At 36.8% G+C, this 19,483-nt stretch overlaps 2 protein-coding genes across 3 annotated transcripts; one reads left to right on the plus strand and one right to left on the minus strand.

The window, feature by feature from the left end:
* Window positions 1–27: 27 nt before the first annotated feature.
* On the minus strand, window positions 28–13,822 carry LOC103982777 (phospholipase D gamma 1-like). Of its 2 annotated transcripts, XR_010510405.1 has the most exons (11): window positions 12,075–13,822; window positions 10,506–10,622; window positions 8,797–8,991; window positions 6,716–6,964; window positions 6,543–6,611; window positions 6,293–6,440; window positions 5,340–5,488; window positions 2,610–2,777; window positions 1,561–1,758; window positions 343–1,028; window positions 28–150 (listed from the first exon to the last, which is right to left on the minus strand). XR_010510405.1 is itself a non-coding variant. In XM_009399798.3 (10 exons), exons 1-10 carry the CDS (start codon window positions 13,674–13,676, stop codon window positions 735–737), a joined length of 3,189 nt encoding a protein of 1,062 aa, XP_009398073.3. In that variant the 5' UTR covers window positions 13,677–13,822; the 3' UTR covers window positions 185–734. The 2 variants fall into 2 exon arrangements, 1 of the variants encoding a protein (XP_009398073.3); XM_009399798.3 differs by lacking the exon at window positions 28–150 and having other exon boundaries at window positions 185–1,028.
* Window positions 13,823–14,308: 486 nt separating this feature from the next.
* LOC135667364 (copper chaperone for superoxide dismutase, chloroplastic-like) lies at window positions 14,309–19,025 on the plus strand. Its single transcript, XM_065178408.1, has 6 exons — window positions 14,309–14,594; window positions 14,694–14,720; window positions 16,467–16,539; window positions 16,700–16,834; window positions 17,717–17,937; window positions 18,579–19,025. Exons 1-6 carry the CDS (start codon window positions 14,388–14,390, stop codon window positions 18,813–18,815), a joined length of 900 nt encoding a protein of 299 aa, XP_065034480.1. The 5' UTR covers window positions 14,309–14,387; the 3' UTR covers window positions 18,816–19,025.
* Window positions 19,026–19,483: the final 458 nt, after the last annotated feature.

Consider the following 19,483-nt stretch of genomic DNA (forward strand, 5'->3'; position numbering starts at 1 on the left):
ACCCCGACCGCGCCGGAAGGCGAGGTTGGTTCTATTAGACCGGGCTCGGCCCAAGTTCCTGATCAGCCCATTGATCTCCTAGTTCGTGGAAGGCCAGGCCCAATTGCCCGTTACCACATGGATAACTATCGCAGGTAGGTGATAAATATACTGCAGTACATAAAGTTCCAGATTCAAATGCTTGTGTAACTCTTTTGATAAAATACATACACAGGCATATGCATCAAAAGGATACATACATATACATTTGGAATTGACAATGCTCCGAATCATACATAGATTTACATTAAACACCAGAATAAGCTTATTGAAGAAGAACTTGGCATCATAAATACACTGCACCTTTGGGTCTTTAGCAATCACACGAGAATAGCACCTCTGCTTCCAGGAGTAACATGCGAAGGCCCTACGCTAGTGGAATCTCTGTGGACTCGCGATCATTCTATTTACTAAAATAAATGGATTAGTATCGCAGAAAATTTTGGAAGCAAGAAAGCAATCTTCTCTTGTATGGATAACACCCAAATAGTAGCCGAGACCTATCTTGATCCATTCCCTTGGTGACATTGCACAGGTGAGATCGATGTGAATGCAAATGCTGTTTCCATCTGAATGAAGCCAAAGTTACATTTGCTCAGTGTAGAATTCTGCTGTCTATGCAATCTACAAAAGCAACCGACGCCAATTGCTGAGATGTGCCAGAAGAGGTCAAGAGTGATATTGTGTTGGAGCACTTAAATGGTGATATTCTCTTGAAAACCAAGAAATGATCCACATATGTTGCCACCAATATCTGGGAACGTCTCACATCCAGGGAGAGGCTTCACTCTGCCCTTCCTGTCGACAAACACTGGGTATTTCAACAAGTGACTTTTCATTTCAGTAATCTCATCAGCCACATACTGTTTCCAATTCTGTTTACCAAGATCACGGACACGTCTCATGCATTCAAGGCTTTCTGGTTGTGTAAAACATTCCTCGAGAAATCCAATGTGTTCAGCCCACAGTGACATTCTATAACCATAGATCTACATAGTCGTCCATGAATCCAAATCAACAGCATTTAACATTACTAATATAATAAATAAAGTTTAAGATGTTATAGACAAATAATTCATCAAAAATACAAATTGGCTGTAATATTGCTCAAGTATCAGAAGATGTATTTTTATATTTATTTCATATTAGTAAGTTGAGGTGTTTCTACAGTTATACCATAGGAACAATGTTAGTAGCAACTTGATGAATTAGAAGCTGGACAAGAATAAGACAATTAAGGTTGAAGTGAACATGGATGCAACTAAACTTGCACTAGGTTATCAGTGAATTCCAAAGTTCGATAAAAAGGCAGCAGTTCTGAATCAGTAGACTGATAACAATGCAAGCTTAGACAGATGAGAGAAAAGTCAGGGGCAAGCTTAGACAGTGGTGTCACAGATTATAGACACATATACATGATCAGTGTCTCAACTCAAGTATCATTATGAAGATATCTATATCATCAGGGTATTGAAGATATGTTGAGTTCAAATAAATGAAATTTGCAATCACATTTCTTACCTCTCCACGAGGACCAGATAATTTTCTTGCCCATGTATATTGTGGCTGGTATGCGCCTATTGCAATCTCTGTATCCCTGGTACCTTCCAAGGACCTTTGATTGATATTTGCTGAACCCAATATCACATATTCATCATCCACTATCATGCCTTTTGAGTGTACATAGATCATGAAGCGTCGATTCTTCTTGGCACGTGCCTGATGAAACCAGCAACATGTTATAGAATAGTAATTAGTAGGCACATGCTCTACTGCAAAGATATGCATTATCAATGCATATTACATTTACAAACAAAATACAAGTCTTCAGTAAGCATTGACCAAAATTCATTGTTATATCAATAGATGTTTCAGGCCAAAAGATCCAATAAATAAGGAGCAAGGTTCTTTCTGAATACCATACTTTATCGATGTACCAATCAACTATCGGTACAATACATACCGAGTTGTACCGAGCATACCAACACACGGTACACTAAGATGTACCGATGTATTGCTCATACCAGTCCTCTATCTGACCGGTACGTATCGAGCGGTATGATACAGTATTGCAATTCTTATTAAGGAGGCTATATTTTGAGGGTGACCTTGATAATTAAACCCCTTAATGCTAGTCTTTTTATTCTATGAGCATATTAGAAATAACCATGAACACTAAAGTATATTATATAGTTGCTCTATTTATCGTCATTTGCCAAATGTTCAAGCTAAGCCCGTCAAAGGTCCAGTTTTTCACTTGAAGGAAAGTTGAAGGAAAATGATAATACAAGGGATTGAAAGTACACAAATTTAGTATGTAGTGAACAAAAGTTTAAATGGAGCAAGTAAATTTTGAAATGCACTCAACCATAGTCAATACTCAACAGTTGACAATAGAATAGCAAACAACCTAAACAAGACCAACACAAGCATTTTAAACTTCTGATACAAAATATAACTTGCAATGTGTTTGGTTAATATATACATACATATGCATCATGTGTGTGATTCAGGTCAGCATATTGAATAACTTATGAACACAAAATTTGCACTTAGAGATGGAAAATTACATGAGGAGTGTTTGCTGTTGCATTCTGACTTGTGATAGCTAAGTCTGGAGCCTCACGATTGCCAAGGCAAAAGAAATTCAAATAGTCTCGTGGCTCATAAGTATCGTCAAGACCAACTTCTTTCAAAGCTGTATAGACTGTTTCATACATCATTTGCATAGTTTTCTTCTGAGGTGATCAACATATATTGTATCAGCAAATATCAGAAATTAGTTGTGTATAGCCAAAAACATAGCAATATAGTTAAGTAGTAAGTAGATATCCAAATCATATGGAACGTGTTTTTGGTCCAGAACAGAAATAGTTGATAAAAGAAGCACATGGAAGCATAATCTCATCTGCAAATGTACCTTTATTAGGATTTCAGAGAACTTTATACAAAGTCTAAAACAGTTTTAAGAACAAATTTGATAGAATTTGGATGGTTACGAAATCTATACCTTTTATGGCAAAAGAATTTGCATTATATTCAGATTCTTTTGAAAAGGTCAGTCTATTTTAATTTTATAGTCACTTACCAGTCGACTCACGAGCATATGAAAAGAATGTATGCGTGTATGTGGCACCTCTATTTGTGTGAAAGATACATGTACTTATTATTTTATTAATATTTTTTTTGAGATATTCTTCTTAAGATGACAGGACCTAAAAAGTTCATCTTAGCTTACTTGGTCTTGAGATTCTAGGTTATAATATCCCTCTTTTAAATTCCCTGTTGGAAGAAATCTTAATCTTGCACTCTAGAAGTAAAGAAATATCTATAGCATGCCTGGTTGGTTTTGTTTCTGTGAACTTTATAACTGTCCTCTAATATTCCAGATTCCCAAATAATACTTCTGGTTATTGATGAGTTGGAGCTATTCCTTTCAGATTATTACTTGAGAACACTTGGTTCAGACGATTAACATATTTGACTAAATAGTTAGCATATGATAATCCAAACCATGTTGGTAGTGTAGCTGACTATTTCAATTGTACACTTGGTTCTGATTCACACTTGTACCTTGTTGCAGACTTGTAGTTAATGTCAATTGTGCCATTTTTGTCTTAGTTGTATAGTGGAGACTGAAGTTAGAGCTCCAAGAACTGCATATGAGGATTGAGATGATTCTCATTTTATGTTTTTGTTATAATTAGGAGTTGATTGTCTTTGCCCATTGATGTAGGCTTATAGAATGAATAAAAATCTTATGTTGTATTCCCCCTTTTCCCGTTTCTTTTCTTCTTACTAAATTAAACTATGAGTAAGAATCCATCATTTTATCATAAAAAAGTTGAGGTTCATCTTTTTTTACATTTTCTCACCCTTTAGAGTTCTGGAGTGTTGAGTGTGGCTTAACTGTCAGGTACAGCCCTTGACCCAATTGGTAGATTCATATTTATACACTGGGATATGTATGTTATTGCATTTAGTGTCAAGGGTGTCACTTCTGTTATTCCAAATCAGACATCCTTGTTCATCATTCTGCATTCCTGTTTTAATTCATCAGACATATATATAGTATATATATACATGTATATATATATATATATATACATGTATATATATATATGTATGTTAAGAGCTTCACTCTGCATAAACATATTTCTTTCTGACTAATCAGACTAAAGAAGTCTACTATTGTTCTACCACATCTTTCTACATTCCTGCTTTAATTCATCAATATAAGGAATTCATGCTCCAGGAAACATATAGTGTACTGTGTTTAAAATCTAAGAAACTAGTTGGTGAGCAAAGCTTCCACCGGTTGTTGCTTAATCTCATAATCTCATGCAGCCAGGGACAGTCTTGCTAATGTTCACAAGGGATAAACCATTTTTGTATGTTGGGGTCTTTTTTGACCCTTGTGGTGTTGTATACACCTGTTGTGTTGGTCTTTCTTATCTTATGAAATGCAAAGGACAAGCCCTTATTTTCAACTAGAAAATCTTTTGGCATTCACTTGGACTCTCAAGGATTCTAAAAGAAGTATAAATGATATAGTTTCATTAAGAAACTAAGATATTTGTGAACATAGTTGCATACTCTTTTCCAAGTGGACACATGAGCATGATATATAATAGTCATCATGGCCACAATAGATACAAATTAAATGATCATTAGTAGTCAAAGATGTACAATTAAACGATTACATGCACTCAAAGATGTACAATAAATTGATTATAAGTACTCAAAGATGTAAAACATATGCAAAAGCTAAGTAATAGACCATTATCAAGACAGGAATGTTAGAAGCCACAAGCTCTACATACTAATAAAATGAGCAACAAGATGAGCTATTACAAAATGGCTACAGAGAATTATCAAAAGAAAATAGGAAATATCAAACTTTACTTGTCAAAGACTGAATGTTTGTGATAAAATTGATTTGCCAATATAGAGAATATCATTCTCTATGTAGGAAACACTATCTTAGAGCAAGATATATGTAGGATACATATTTAAACAGACTTCAACATACTTAAAATCTAATGACAAGCTAAAGAAAGGAAGAAACACTAATATTACAGAACCTTAAACTTTCTAGTGTTCATGTGACTCAAGGTAGATGGACAAGTACTTAAATTACAGTCCAATGCCAGTTTTGGCAACCAGTCAGACTGATGTGCACCACCTGATATCACTGGAAAAAATAAAAAATTAAATAGTGATTGGTATCGACCATGTCCTTGATTGGACCAGTAAATACTAGATACCAGTAGGTATTTGTAGCTTTGGATGGAGATAACCTGCCAGTAGAGAATTCGCTGAATAGGAGCACTGGTTGGACTACCCTCAGGCCACATGGGAACAACTATATACGCAGAGAACCTCTCATTTGCCTTAATTTTGTTTGCAATTTTAAGAGCAATTTCAATAGGTATCAGATTATTAGCACCTGCAAGAAGAATAAATGAAAACTCTGCAATTAAAGAAGAAAAACTTTGTCATGAACAAGTTCTTAGTAAAATTTCTGAGTGGTGATCAATGCAATAAATAACAAGATCCTACAAGATATAATACCTTCTATCTGCAAGTGAACTAAATGTAAAGTGTAAACATCAAGAACCTCAGACATTGTGATATAGGATGAATTTGAATGGCAAATGGGTATGTTGACTGCCAAAGCAGCATATCAGATTTATTGATGACATTTCCAAACGGATGTTAAACTTAAGAGGCTTAAAGGTAATGTATATATTAGTTTTGTTTACTTTTATACTACCAAAATGGTTTGTGCAGTTTTGTTGGAGAATTTGTAAGTAGAGAATAAACTATTCTGCATATTCTTATCTGACAGGCTATTAGTGGAAGAACCTGTAAAAGCATATAAGATGGCCAACAAATGTTATTAGAATAACTTCTAATACAAATTCACCAGAGATTTGCTATACCATTTCTATTGCTTCCGAGAATAACTGCAAATATGAAGCATAGGGAATAGTCCATGCTTAAAAGATGTAGCATGTTATTTGAAATATTTTTACAAATTTGCACGATGGGTGAATGCCATGTGTCAGCTTGTTAAGCCATGCTACTGAGATGAAACTCTATTATCAGGGTGCATGATAATATTTTCCAATATTGTCATGGATAAAATTTATGTAGCGCACAAACCTAGATATTTTCCCACTTTGAACATATATGATATATGCATCAAAGCAAATTCAATCACTTGAATGTCTAGCATATGTATGCTTACCCAAGTCTTCATGTGAATCCCAATTAAATGATGAGCCCAGGAAGTATTGATTCTCAATGTAAATGAAGTGTTGCGCAGCTCGGATGGCATTTACATAAGCTGTATGTATACTCATGTCGATAAGAATGTTTTTCCCACAAACGAGGTTCTGTTGGATAGAAGTTCTCACAGCTGTCATTACTTAGAAGGTGGCACTGCAGAATATGCAACCCAGTAAATGCCCATGGACTTACTATTTGTGTAGATATACCTTGTGAGTAGCTTCTCTTGGATCTTTAGGAAAACCTTTCGCAGAATTAGAATCAATTGAACGGAAAACCTATGATTTTTTTTATGGAAACAGATAAACAAAAAAAAAGTTATAAATGCAAATGATCATTTAAGAACATCAGATAACAGCTAGCATAAATTGGTAGATTCTACCTGGGCATGCCAAGTCTCTGGATCGTTATCATTCAGATACATTGAATCATTAACCCCAATGATATGTGGTATTCTTTCAATCTTCAGCAAGGCATCTTCAGACAACTTCTTCAAATTTTTTATTCTATAGCGTTTAGAAGCTTTTAACCAACGCTCCTCAAAATTTATCAGAACATCATATGCAGCTGGACCATCAATTCTTGCATGCAAATCATGCCACGGTTGTCTTGGACCACTGTTATCAGAATCCTACGAGCAAAACAATATAGGAAAAATATCCAAGCTGATTATGACTTTTCTAAGAAAACAAAAGTTATGTATTAAAAGAAGTTGACCAATAACTGTTTGGTTTTCACATATTTATTTGCTAATTTCATCAAGAACTATAGAACAATTTTGTGTCTTTGTTAAAGCATATAGAAAATTAAAGAATCTATTGTTAATAATATCAATAGCAGACTAATATTGAAAATTTTACGACAAAGGTAATCTTAACTTTCTAACATAGATTAAAATCTTATCTCTCATAAAAATTTGAAAATTAGAGGAAAAGTAATATAACTGACAACAAAATTTTACATGATGATCTTTTGAGATTGATCAATAGTTACAATGGTGTAAGTAGTAAAACTTTGATTTTAAAATTTCATAAGTTCCTTCATTTTTTTAATTTTTCTGAAGTTATACTTCTTTTTTTGACTCCTGGTATCAATATTTTCTTTTGCTTACATGTTTTTCGAAATTGACAATGTTTTCTTGTATGTAAATAGGTAAGGCTGTTGCCATATGCTGATCTACGCAGCAGGATCTAGTAATCTGGGGCTTGTTCACTACCTAGGCATTGGCTCATGTGCCCAAGCAATGACCCATGACAACAATTATCATGCAAGATCTTTATAAGTTAGTAACTGACCAGATTAATAGAAGTTCAACCATTTTATATTTGCATCTGGACATAATTAGATGCGACAACCTAATGCATTGACATTATCTTGGCAAAGCTTAATACCTTCAAAGCTCAACTGAGAGGTTGTCACTGTTTTGAAAGTGGTCAATAATTTATCTATCCCTTTCCGCACCTCTATATCAAACACCTACCTCTAGGTTATTTTGGCCATTGAAATACCTTGACATGTTTCAAGCATTCGCAACCTTATTGTTTGCTATCTGAATTTTCAAGTCACATTAGCCTATGTGTGATAGGAATCCTCTGTCACAAAATTCCAGTTTGTTCAAATGTTGACTCAGTAAAGTTTAAAGAAAATAATTTTTGCAACATTTAAGGTAATTCATATTAAGGTGTTAGCAATGGTCTGAACTCTGAAGGATGGCATCCAATCCCACACCAATTCCAGCCATTTCCTGGCCAATTGAGGTCAATCTCCTGTAAATTCCTACAAATCGATCCAACAATCTGATCTCAAATTCTAAAGTGAAATATATCCTGATCACTCAAAGACTGAAATTCAATGTAAAGATTTAACCCAAAAAAATTGCTAAGCTTGGGGCTTTTTAAGTTGAAGCTTACCAAATATGAAGGTCAAGTGAACTCATGTTTCTATAATGGAAGCTGATGATAATTCCATGTGTGATAACTGTGTTCCCCTTTTATCAGCACATATGTCAGACAAAGCAAGCAAGAGGACAAGTATATATGCTAGAAATGGTATACCATTTTCAAGTTCCAAAAATGTGGAGCAAGACTAGTATTATGATAGCATAAGCTTGGCCTGAATCTAAAGGAGAATAAATTTCAGGTAACAGTAGATGTTTATGAGGAATCTAATGTTTCTTAAAGGCAACAGTAGATGTTTATTGGGAGTTCACCCATTTGTTACATGAAACGTTGTTGAATTACTTAAATTAGGTTTGTTGTCCAAGAATATGCAGTTCATTTTTCTATTTTGATGCTATATACCTTAATAGTTGTGTAAATTCCTCTTATAACCAACTTTTTTATGGGTGTTAAAATTTAAATCATTTCACATTTCACTTTTATGCAACATGAGAGTGAAATAGCAAGAGCAGCAAATTAAAATGCATGAATGTAATCAATATACTGTAGAAGAATCAAATTTTACCAAAAATGTAGGATTGTAATAGTCATCCTTATGCAAGGATTGTAGCGTCTTAAATAAAGGATGTTCTGGATTGTCATATCGGCCACCACATAAATCGATCCCTCCAAGAAATGCTGTAATTTTTCTTTTATTATTACCAGCATCAGTGTCCACAATCACTTGTTTCTGGTGGTGAGTATATATGGTTCCTGTTTCCTGATATTTAAGAAATTAAAATAGGTAATACTTGCAGAGGTTCTATTCACAAGAGCCACAAATTGATATCCTAGTTTTATTATTTAAGAAATACATGCAGCAGAAACATTATATCCTCTAATTTTGAGTTGCATACTATTTTTATTACAGTTCCTGCCTTCCTGCCATAAATAGCAAATCACAATGATTCAGAAATCAGAACATTCTCTATTCTATATTCTTTGTGCATCCATATGAAGGTAACTACTGACAGCTACTATTTAAAAAAGAAAAAAGCACTAACAGACTAACAGTTACAGGTTTAAGCTGAGGTGATTTTGGATGATATACCTATTGTAAAACCCAGTCAGACGATAGGCACTTAGTTGGAAGCCCAGGTAACAAACTACACACAAAGAACTTCATCAATTTTTTGAAACAACTTAATAAGTATGTTTGATTCAAGGTTTAGAAACTCAGCATTCTGATGTGCTTTCACCTTACAGTAGCAACACTGACATTTTAGAACACTTGCAAAATAAAGTATCTAGTTTGTAAAGGTAACCAAATTCAGAAAAATAAGATGACCAAGTATGATACATGTCATTAACTTCTTACTGCAACATTTAGATGTATATATTTCATTAGTAGTTACATAATGTCCAACTATCAACTATTAGTAGTTATATTATTTTTAACCATCAACTGAATACAAACCATGTTAAAATTTGGCACAAAACAGAACGACTGGGCAAGATTAGGCACTGCAGTGCGCAGACAGCCTATGTTGATCAGCATAATAATCCTGATCAATATTAACACCATCAAAACAATGCCACCAAATGAAATTGTTGCTTAGTACATTATCATCTTAAAAATCCATCTCATATGTTTAAACAACATCCACACATCTCTCACCTCATTTGTTCCTAAGTTTCTTTTTTCCATTGCTTCAGATTATATATCTAGTATTTTCCAGTCATTTAGATTTTGTTTCTCCTTTGCTTCTTTAACTACATTATGACAAATTTCCTTCTAGTCATCTTATATATAAAATTTGATATTATTTTAAAAATAAAAGTGGATCATACATTTCAGGTTGTGAGTGGTCTGATATGAGCCTTTTAAACGCTTCTGTATGAAATGCCATTGTTGCAAGTATTATGATAAGAAATAAGATGAAGTTATTGTATGCAACATGGATGTGATTCTACTCAAGCTTTATGTATTCACATGTCAATGATATGGCTGACGATGAACAAGATTTACCTAAGCACTCCAACAGGAGCATGCATAAGTTAACAATCATCAACCATATACTTTTTTGTCAATAAAGCTTTCAAATTCTTTCTCATGGATAAATTGATAGCATATGTAACCAAAAACTAAGTAATATCTGCAGCATGTTCGAAGTAAATCACATATCCAAGAAAAACTAGATAGGAAGGAACAAATTATAGAATTATGGAGACATGGACAATAAAAACTAACTCTGTGTTACTTATAAGGATGATGACACAATACTAGGAAGCAACCTGTTGTTTCACAAAACTGTGCCGCTTTCCAGCAGAACGAGGACAAAGCAACACTTGCACTGAAGAGTGTTTGAAAAAATGGCGAGTCTCCTCATCATGTGTCCCCATGACACCATTCTGCATGTGTTATGAGCAAAAATTGACAAGCAGCTTCAAAACTACCAGAATACCATGTCAGGATAGCTATAGTTAGAAGCTATTACTGAACTTTAATTCTGAAATAACAATCAGTAATGTTTGTTGAGAATAACACCAAGAGAAAGATGCAGCAGTATAACTATCCCAACAGATTGATCAAACACTGAATAATTTTTTAAAGCTTAGAGCATGATAACAAATAGTTATTGTTTCAACAAAAAGATCAACAGAAACAGCAAGACAAGTTTACACAAAAAATCATACAGTTAATGACTACATGCTTAGGGAAATTACAAAAAAATATAACAGTGACCATTATCAGTGATGCTATCACCACATGGGGGTCATATAAAGCTTATAAAGGGAGGGGAGATGTAGCAGTTCCAAGCATTGACTTGAACAGTGCTATATTATTAAGTTTTCATTCAACTGCACAGTGTATCCTCTAGTAGCATTTTTCATGCAAGATCATGTTGCACTAAAACAGTGTTCAGGTTTAATTTTGCCAGTTTAGAAAATGTGTTATATTTTTAATTACTTACGTGAACCACTAGGTCGTGTGCATCTGTGTACATACTTATGTGCACATATGCACACTTATGTATATGTATGTACACAACTTATATTTGCACTTGTTGCACTTTTAGAAAAAATTTAGATGAATGGATAAGATGCAAGGAAAAAGCACATTAAACCATCTAAAAAGTGCAAAAAAATAACAGTAAGATGGTATTTATCAAGTCTCTGTTAAGACATTCAAGTTAGTTGGTGTATTGTTGCACAAGTGATAGGGCTTAGGTCCAAATCCACGTGTGAGTATCATGTATGTTATTTAATATAATATAAATTTCTTCTCTTTTATAAAAAAAAGACAGTATTTATCAGCATCATTAAAGAGAAATCTGGAAGTCAAGATTCAAAACCTGGTTTCCAAATAAGAATTATAAGAGCAATTTAAATAGTAGATTAACCCTTGAGAGTCCTTGCTAATTTGTCCTTCTTGCAAATTTAGTGTGTATAAATTAAGTTTAAAAGTAAAACTGTGATGCTGTAGAAGTTTTACTTGCTGCATAAAAGATCCCTTCATTCTCATATATGCCAATTCACCAGATCACATATAGAAGCAGAGTTGGAAAATATGTTCCAGGATATGATTATGACAGCAATAATTAAAATATTTTGATTTAAAATATTTTAATTAACAACGGCATCTATTCATTAGAGGCTCCAGAAGTGATGTATGTGTGTTCTTGTCCCTATTATATGCTACAAATGGCAAACTACTCCATAAGATTTAAAGAATATCAACTATAGGGCATCAATAGAGCATGTGCAACAATATCTGCATCTAATTCAGTATAGAGGAAAGTCAATCAGAAATGAAAATTAAAGATACATTATATTAAAAAAAAGAAGGATATAAAACTTTACTGTACGAATGCCCAAAATACTCCTTGAAGTTGGATCATCCCACAGAAGAAGTAACACTCTCACACCTTCCTGAGACTTGGATTTCAATAGATCTCCAATATTTGGAGATGAGCCATAACCAATATCCCTTACTAGACGGACCATGTGGAAAACTGACCAACCGATGATGTAAATCAAACGATGAGCCTGGCTTATTGCATCAAAAATGTCATGCCAACATTTCCCGTGAACATAATTCTGCCCATTTTCAAGCTTCAACTCGGGGAGGCAACCATCAGGAACATGAGCATCCTGATAAAGTGTAACCTTCCCGGCTTTCCTGAGAGGAAAATAGGTACCTGGCACCCCACAGTACTCAGGGCCAGCACTAATTCCATGATGGTACATGCTAAGCCTCCCCACTGGAAAATACTGTATCAATAACCTCAGGACAGCTCCTGGCTTGCATTGCTTCCCATTTGAATCAAGAATTGGGTAGACACCTTCCACCCTCTCACCAGAGTAAATCCATTCAGCCGGGATCGAAACAGTACCAATGAGCTGTGCTCCGACAATGTCATTGTCTTTGACCAAGAACCTTATCTCAGCGGTATGGTGTGCTACAGCAAGATTAAAATGCTGCATCCAAACAGGGTTCTCGGTGTTATTCAACACGTACGTTCTGCCGATCGTTGCACCGCACACCATAATGTTGACATAGGGGTCGCTGGTCATCGACGATAAGTTCCGCATTTTGCCGCTCAAGGTTTTAGACAGCCGTGGGCCGATCATGTCCCCCAAGGTCTTGGATAACTGGTCCTTGTTGGGGAGGTACCGCGCCTCGCACACCCACACATCGAGGCTCCCATGGAGGAGCAGCACTTTGAGGGACGCCTGGCCTTTTTGCGACCGAGCATATGGCACGATCAGCGAGACGCCGCGGCCAAAGCTCGCCCCGTGATACGAACTGCCGAAGGGGCTCCCGGGAGGGGTGGAGTGCGGCGAGGAGAAGCTCCCATGGAAGGAATTGGTCAGGTGACCGTGTACCATCAGATGCTGCTGCGATGCGGCGAGTGGAGAGGCGTCGGAACACCGATCGGGGACGCGGATTTTCTCAAGAACGTCCGCCAGCGGGTTAGCCGCCAAGGACGAGGAGGGCATGGAGGATTGAGCAGAAAGGGCGGGATGTTGAGACGGCTCGTCGGTGGAGAAGCTATTGGAGCGCAATGGAAGCCCGGTGACCGGGGCCGGGACGTGGTGGTGATGGTAGTGGTAGTGGTGGTGATGGAAGCTGGGGGAATTGGGACCGAAGGAAACTGGGTGTGGGTAGGCGTGAGGAGATTGATGATTGGCGTGGGGACTGAAGTATGGATCATGAAGCGAAGCTGTGGCCAGAGGATAAGGCGGCATCGTGACCGGAGGATAGAGAGGGGCGTAGTAAAGGGAATAGGGCGGCGGCAGGGGGTGACGCAACGGGCCAGAGTGGTCGAGGGATTGGGGCGATGATACGGGCGACGGATGGGAGAAAGAGTTCGAAGGTAGGAGCTGGCGAGGCGGTGGGTATTGGTAGGGGGTTTGATGATCGTCAGGATATGGGTGGTGCGGCTTGCTGTGGTTATCCATGGAGAGAGAGAGAGAGAGAGAGAGAGATGAAACCTCTGTATGAACGCAAAGCTCTGCTTCTCGATGGGTTTCGCCGAGGACGGAGGAGAAACCGGTGAGACGCGGAGGCGAAAGAACGAGGATGAGGGGAAGGTGGAAAGAGGGAGGGGAGGGGGGGTGTGGGTGTGGAGAATTAACGGTTTGGAAAAGTGGACGACGCGGAGAACGAGGTCGTTGATTCGATAGTCGTTGTGGGCCCGTTTACGTGGTCAAGAAGGCCGCAGTGGGCTCTCCTCGGCTCGTACCTCTCGGACAATCCCGACCGCCGATCAATCGATCTCATCACTGTTCTCTGATTTTATAAAACCCGCCATTGCGATTCGTGAAAGCCTGATGATGGCATTATCGCAGGAACCGGAACACTCGAGGTGGGACCCAATCCTGCCTCCAATTACAATCCACGTACGTCGCAATTGAGAAGCGCGGTCTAGGTTTCGAGCTACCGGGCCGCTGGATTTCTCGAGATACTTCCAGAACCTTCTGCAAAGGGCCGAATAAAAGAAGGATTATAATAATAAAAAAAGAAACTCCACAAAAATTATACTCTCCACAATATAATACGGGATAGTGAATAGGATAAAAAGCTTTAGGAAAAAGAATTATAAAGCAAGTAATAAAAGAGTGAATCGGAGAAGGGAGTGCGAAACCAAACCCTCATTAAGAGGACGAAAAATGGTCGCTGTTCTCAAAATCTTAAGCGTCTCTTCTCTCCCCGTAGCGATCGCAGCGTTAACCCTCTCCTCTTCCTCTTGTTCTTACTCTCCCTTCCCGACCAAGCTCCCCATCTCTCTTCGCTCCGCATCGGCGACCCGGAGGCTCCCCTTCGCCGCCCTCCGCATGGATTCCTCGGCCACGGAGCTGAAACCCTCCGCCGTCCAGGTGAGCCTCATGTCCCTCCGTCCGTGGTTCTCCAGTACCGGGCATCGATGCTCGTGCTCAATTCGGTTCATCGTTTCTGATTTTTCGCTTCTCTTGCAGCAAGATGGGGTTTTGCCGGAGCTTATGGTAAGCAAGTCTCTTTTTGCTCGTCAACTACCCTTTTTTCTTTGTCTCTACCTTGACTTCATTATTATGGTGGTCCTAGTATTTGAGTGGTTCTTTTTGCAAGGAGAAGTTCCTAAAGATTGTATTTTGTTGCGCAAAATGCTTTGCTTGTGATGCCACCATTTGAAATTCAAGAGATTTCATGCTTGAAAACTTGGTCTTCTGGGAGATGATTGTTAGAGTTTTGTATTGATCTGATTCTTTTTCAGGTACTGAAGGTAATTCTTAGGACTAAATTGTGAATATAATCTAGGAATATTTGTATCTCAGTCTATGACTAATGCTTCTTTCCACCTGAAGTAGTGCAAAATTGTATGATTGCCTTTGGCCACTGTGCAAAAGGGACAACTAATAGTAGTAACAAGCTGTCTGACAGACAATTCTGTGTGCATGTGTGTGTAAAGCATAAATAAGGACATATCTTCGCACTTCATTAACATGGATATAATATCTTTTCATGCAGATGTTCCGTTAGCTTGATAATTCTTCCCTAAATAACTGCAGCACAACAGTTGATTATGCTTCTTTTTTCTTTTTCCTTTTTTGTTGAGGAAGCTGAATCCATTTCTTTGACATGAGCATATGAAAATGTTGTTTTATTATACCATGAGAAAACTGGGATAAAGATCTAGACTTGTTTTATCCAAACAATGGAGATGTGGAGATTTCAAATTTATGGTTTCGAATATGTCTCCATTAATGTTTTTCCTCCCATAACTCCATTCTGTGTCATCCTAAGATCTGTGCAAGAATAAGTTCTTTATTTTCGTAATCTATGCTCTTCTTGTTACTAGAGTTGAATTTACTATATGTATATGTAGATATTGAAACGATAGAAGGAAATCACTCATTGTCATTTGGTACATTAGAGTATTCTTACAACTTCGACTTGGATGATGTCTTATGAAGTTCCACCACTGTTAAAGACTTCTGTAGATCTGGTTGGCCTAGCACTAAAATTCTTGAGGTTTTTGGGTTGATTTGAAGGTATTTAAGTGGAGCAGAATGCTTCAATACTAAGTGGAGAAAAATGCTTCAATATGGTTTTGAATATGCTTAAGCAGAATGCTTCTTAATGGTCTCGGAGCATTTATATCTGAAGTAGCAGTTGAATGCTTACTGACTGGATTAGTAAGTTCAACAATAGCTCAAACATATCTGCCTTAAAAATTGTATATTTTTAATGCACTGATCTGCTACAATTAAGCCACATTTGACTTCTTGTAAACCAGTGTATTAGCACCTTGTTTGTTATTGTCTTTCTTAAGGTGTATTTTCTTCTTTTAACTTACACTGAGTAAGATATTATATGAAGACCTCTGAAACAAGCTTTAGATCTAGGAAAGCTTCATAATAGCTGCTTTCTATTCCTATGAGCGTGACAACAACTTGGCATTAGTATATCATCAAGATTGGTAATAAATTAAATCCAAGATCAGAAACAAATAAAGTCCTTATGAATTAGTTGGGCCCATTTTGACAATGGTTGTCCAAGCGTCTAATGCATATTAGTGAAGCAAGTATCTATTTGACATGTATTTTCGAGGTGGAATGGAGTCTGGATGTCACTGCATTAATGGAAACCTTCTAATGATTAACAGAAATATTGGCTAATTGAACTACTGTACTGGTTTTTTTACACTCTGTTCTATAAGCTTGCTTGATCTTGTTCATCTCTTTGTTCTAAATAATCGTTTATGGTTTTAGACAGAGTTCATGGTGGATATGAAATGTGAAGGCTGTGTTTCGGCAGTAAAGGATAATCTTCTTAAGCTTGATGGTATATAATCAGTAAACTTCATCTATAGAGACTTGTTGGACATACACATTGTCATCATCTTTGGTGTTTTATGGGTTTCTGCTAATGGGCTGAAACCATTCCTAATAGTTGTTTGTGTCATGCTTTCAGCTGATTATGCACACTGTTTTTGTGCAAACAGGAATTAAAAATGTTGATGTAGATTTGAGCAATCAAGTAGTGAGAGTCCTTGGCTCGATTCCTGTGAAGGACATGGAAGATGCTCTTGCTCAGACTGGCCGTAATGCCCGATTAGTTGGACAAGGCAACCCCAATGGTTGGTCATTCCTATATTTTGCAAAGCCTTAAACATAGTCGAAATAAGAGCTTCTTTTTCAACTATTATGAGCATCTGAGTTGAATTTATTTAAGATATAGCACGGTTTTAAATACAAGTCTGATACTGGTTTTAGTAACCTATCAGATTTCTATGATACTGATACATATCGGATGGTAAAACGACCTGCACTACCAAGTTTTATTGAATAACCAAATGAACCATATCTTTACTGATATTAAACTATGTTTCAATCAGCACGTGCCTATCAGACTGGTATTTTAAACCTTAGAAGTAAAGATTTAAGCATGTTTTTATAAGATCATGACCAACATTAAAATCATTTGATCTTCAATAAATTGTTTTTAAGTGCAGTATATGATACACTAAATTTGTATTTTTGTGCATTTTGTAACAAATCGGAACTTTATATTCATGTAAGGCACAAGCTATGGGATAATATGTGCTCATTCTAGAAAGAGTTGCAAACTACATGGTTGGCCAGCTGGTTCATTCTTCTATAGGATTTTATCTGAAACATTTAATATCTGCAGAGTTGCTGCAGAATATTGATGCTTGATTTGGTGATTGATTGATGTTAAAAAAAGCAAAAGATCTTTAAATGATTTTTATTTTGTGGATTTTCTTACAGTTTGTTTTCCTCCCAAGTACATATATTTAGTTGGTGAATTGATAGTCCTTCAGTCAAAGCATGTGGACACCTTTGTATGGAAGTCATGCATTTAATGTAGTTGACCAAACCAAAAGGTTGAAATGAAGAATTTGTTGTTGCAAATTATTTTGTAGTTTATAATTCAAAAATGATGTTATTTCTGTCTGTTGATAGTCAAAGTGATTGACTGTAATTACCATCCTTTGTAGACTTTTTAGTTTCTGCTGCTGTTGCTGAGTTTAAAGGCCCTGTAATATATGGTGTTGTACGCCTGGCCCAAGTGAGTATGGAACTAGCAAGAATTGAGGCCAGCTTTAGTGGTTTATCCCCTGGCAAGCATGCATGGAGCATAAATGAGTTTGGGGATTTGACCAAGGGAGCAGCAAGCACTGGGAAAATTTTTAATCCACCAGATCATATATCTGAAACGGTATCATTTACCATGTTTTTTTGTGTTTTTCCAAACCATTTTACTGATAAAAATTTGTCTCTCATTCTTGCAGTTGCATACTATGTGTGTGCATTTGCTTGTTGATGTTGCAGTTATTAACTGCATGGATCTGCCTGCACTGAATTTTAGCATTTAGCTTGTGAAAGTAGTTAAGTTCTTCAATGCATATCTCCTTGGCATTAGCATTTTGATTTTCAATCTGTATTTGACTTTGAACTCCATTTAGTTGTTTGGGATAAATATTTGGAGATATTTGTTTGTCATGTTTTATGTTTAATCGCATTTTAGTGAACCTACAGAACTGTATGAATGGTTGAGGATATTTTTCTTTTCAATCTTTGTCGTGAAATTGCATGCTGTAATCACTAAGCAGAATTATTTTTGCATCTCGACACTTCTGTAGAAATCTTGAATTCTTGATTACTGTAGGAACTCACTTGTAGAGAGCCTCAACCACCCTCTAGTATATGGTTCATACAATATAAGGTTATTTAACACGGGGAAGATAACAAAGACAGGAATTTGAAATATCTGAAATATTTTGTTTTACTTTTTCCATTGTGTCATATCATATTGTTGGAAGTAGAAATGCCTTGAATATTCTGGTTTGATCTGCACAGCCCCTTGGCGACCTGGGAACACTAGAAGCTCTAGGGACAGGTGAAGCCAACTTCTCAGGTTCTAAACCAATGATTAGGGTTGCTGATCTCATTGGCCGCTCAATTGTGATTTATGAAACTGAAGACAAATTGGACCCGGGCATCACAGCTGCAGTAATAGCAAGGAGTGCAGGAGTTGGTGAAAATTATAAGAAGATCTGCACTTGCGATGGTGTTACCATATGGGAATCGAACTAATTTTCTTTTCACTCTGCTTTGCTGAGTGTCAAGATTCACTTGGCTACACTGACCTGCTGTAAAGAAGCTGACAAGACTCAATTCTCAATAAAGTCAAACTCTGATGCCACATCATTCATGGTGATGTAAACAATGACAATCTGAGCTGCAAGGGGTTGGGTGATTGTGATATGCGAATTGGTTGTTTCAATCTACCTTGTATTCCAATTAGCAGATTCTTCTCCATGTTTTGTTTTAATGGGATTCAGACTTCAAATTTGTATAACTTGCATTTTCCTCTCACCATTTGGATTGGGAGCTGCACGTGTTGTTCAGGAAAGATCGAGTTGTTGCTCCTTCAAGATTAGGTCATGTTTGTACTTCTGTTTGGAGTTATCCATCTCGAGTCATCATGCTAATGCTAATTGCTTTCTGATTAGGTAACTTGTTCCTATGATCAACCCTTCTTCAAGCATGTTTGTACTTCTGTTTGGAGTTATCGATCTCTCTGAGTCATCATGCTAATTGCTTAAGAATTAGGGAACTTGTTCCTTTGATCAACCCTTCGTCAAGCATCACGAAGTATTGATCCTTTTTTATTGTCCAGAAACTGATAGGGGATGTTTGTCCAAAATTACTGAGCTGAGATTCTAACAAAATGTCTACATACCTCATACAGCATCATTTTT

Source organism: Musa acuminata, chromosome BXJ1-4 (genome assembly GCF_036884655.1).
Source record: "Musa acuminata AAA Group cultivar baxijiao chromosome BXJ1-4, Cavendish_Baxijiao_AAA, whole genome shotgun sequence".
In the NCBI taxonomy this organism is placed as follows: domain Eukaryota; kingdom Viridiplantae; phylum Streptophyta; class Magnoliopsida; order Zingiberales; family Musaceae; genus Musa; species Musa acuminata.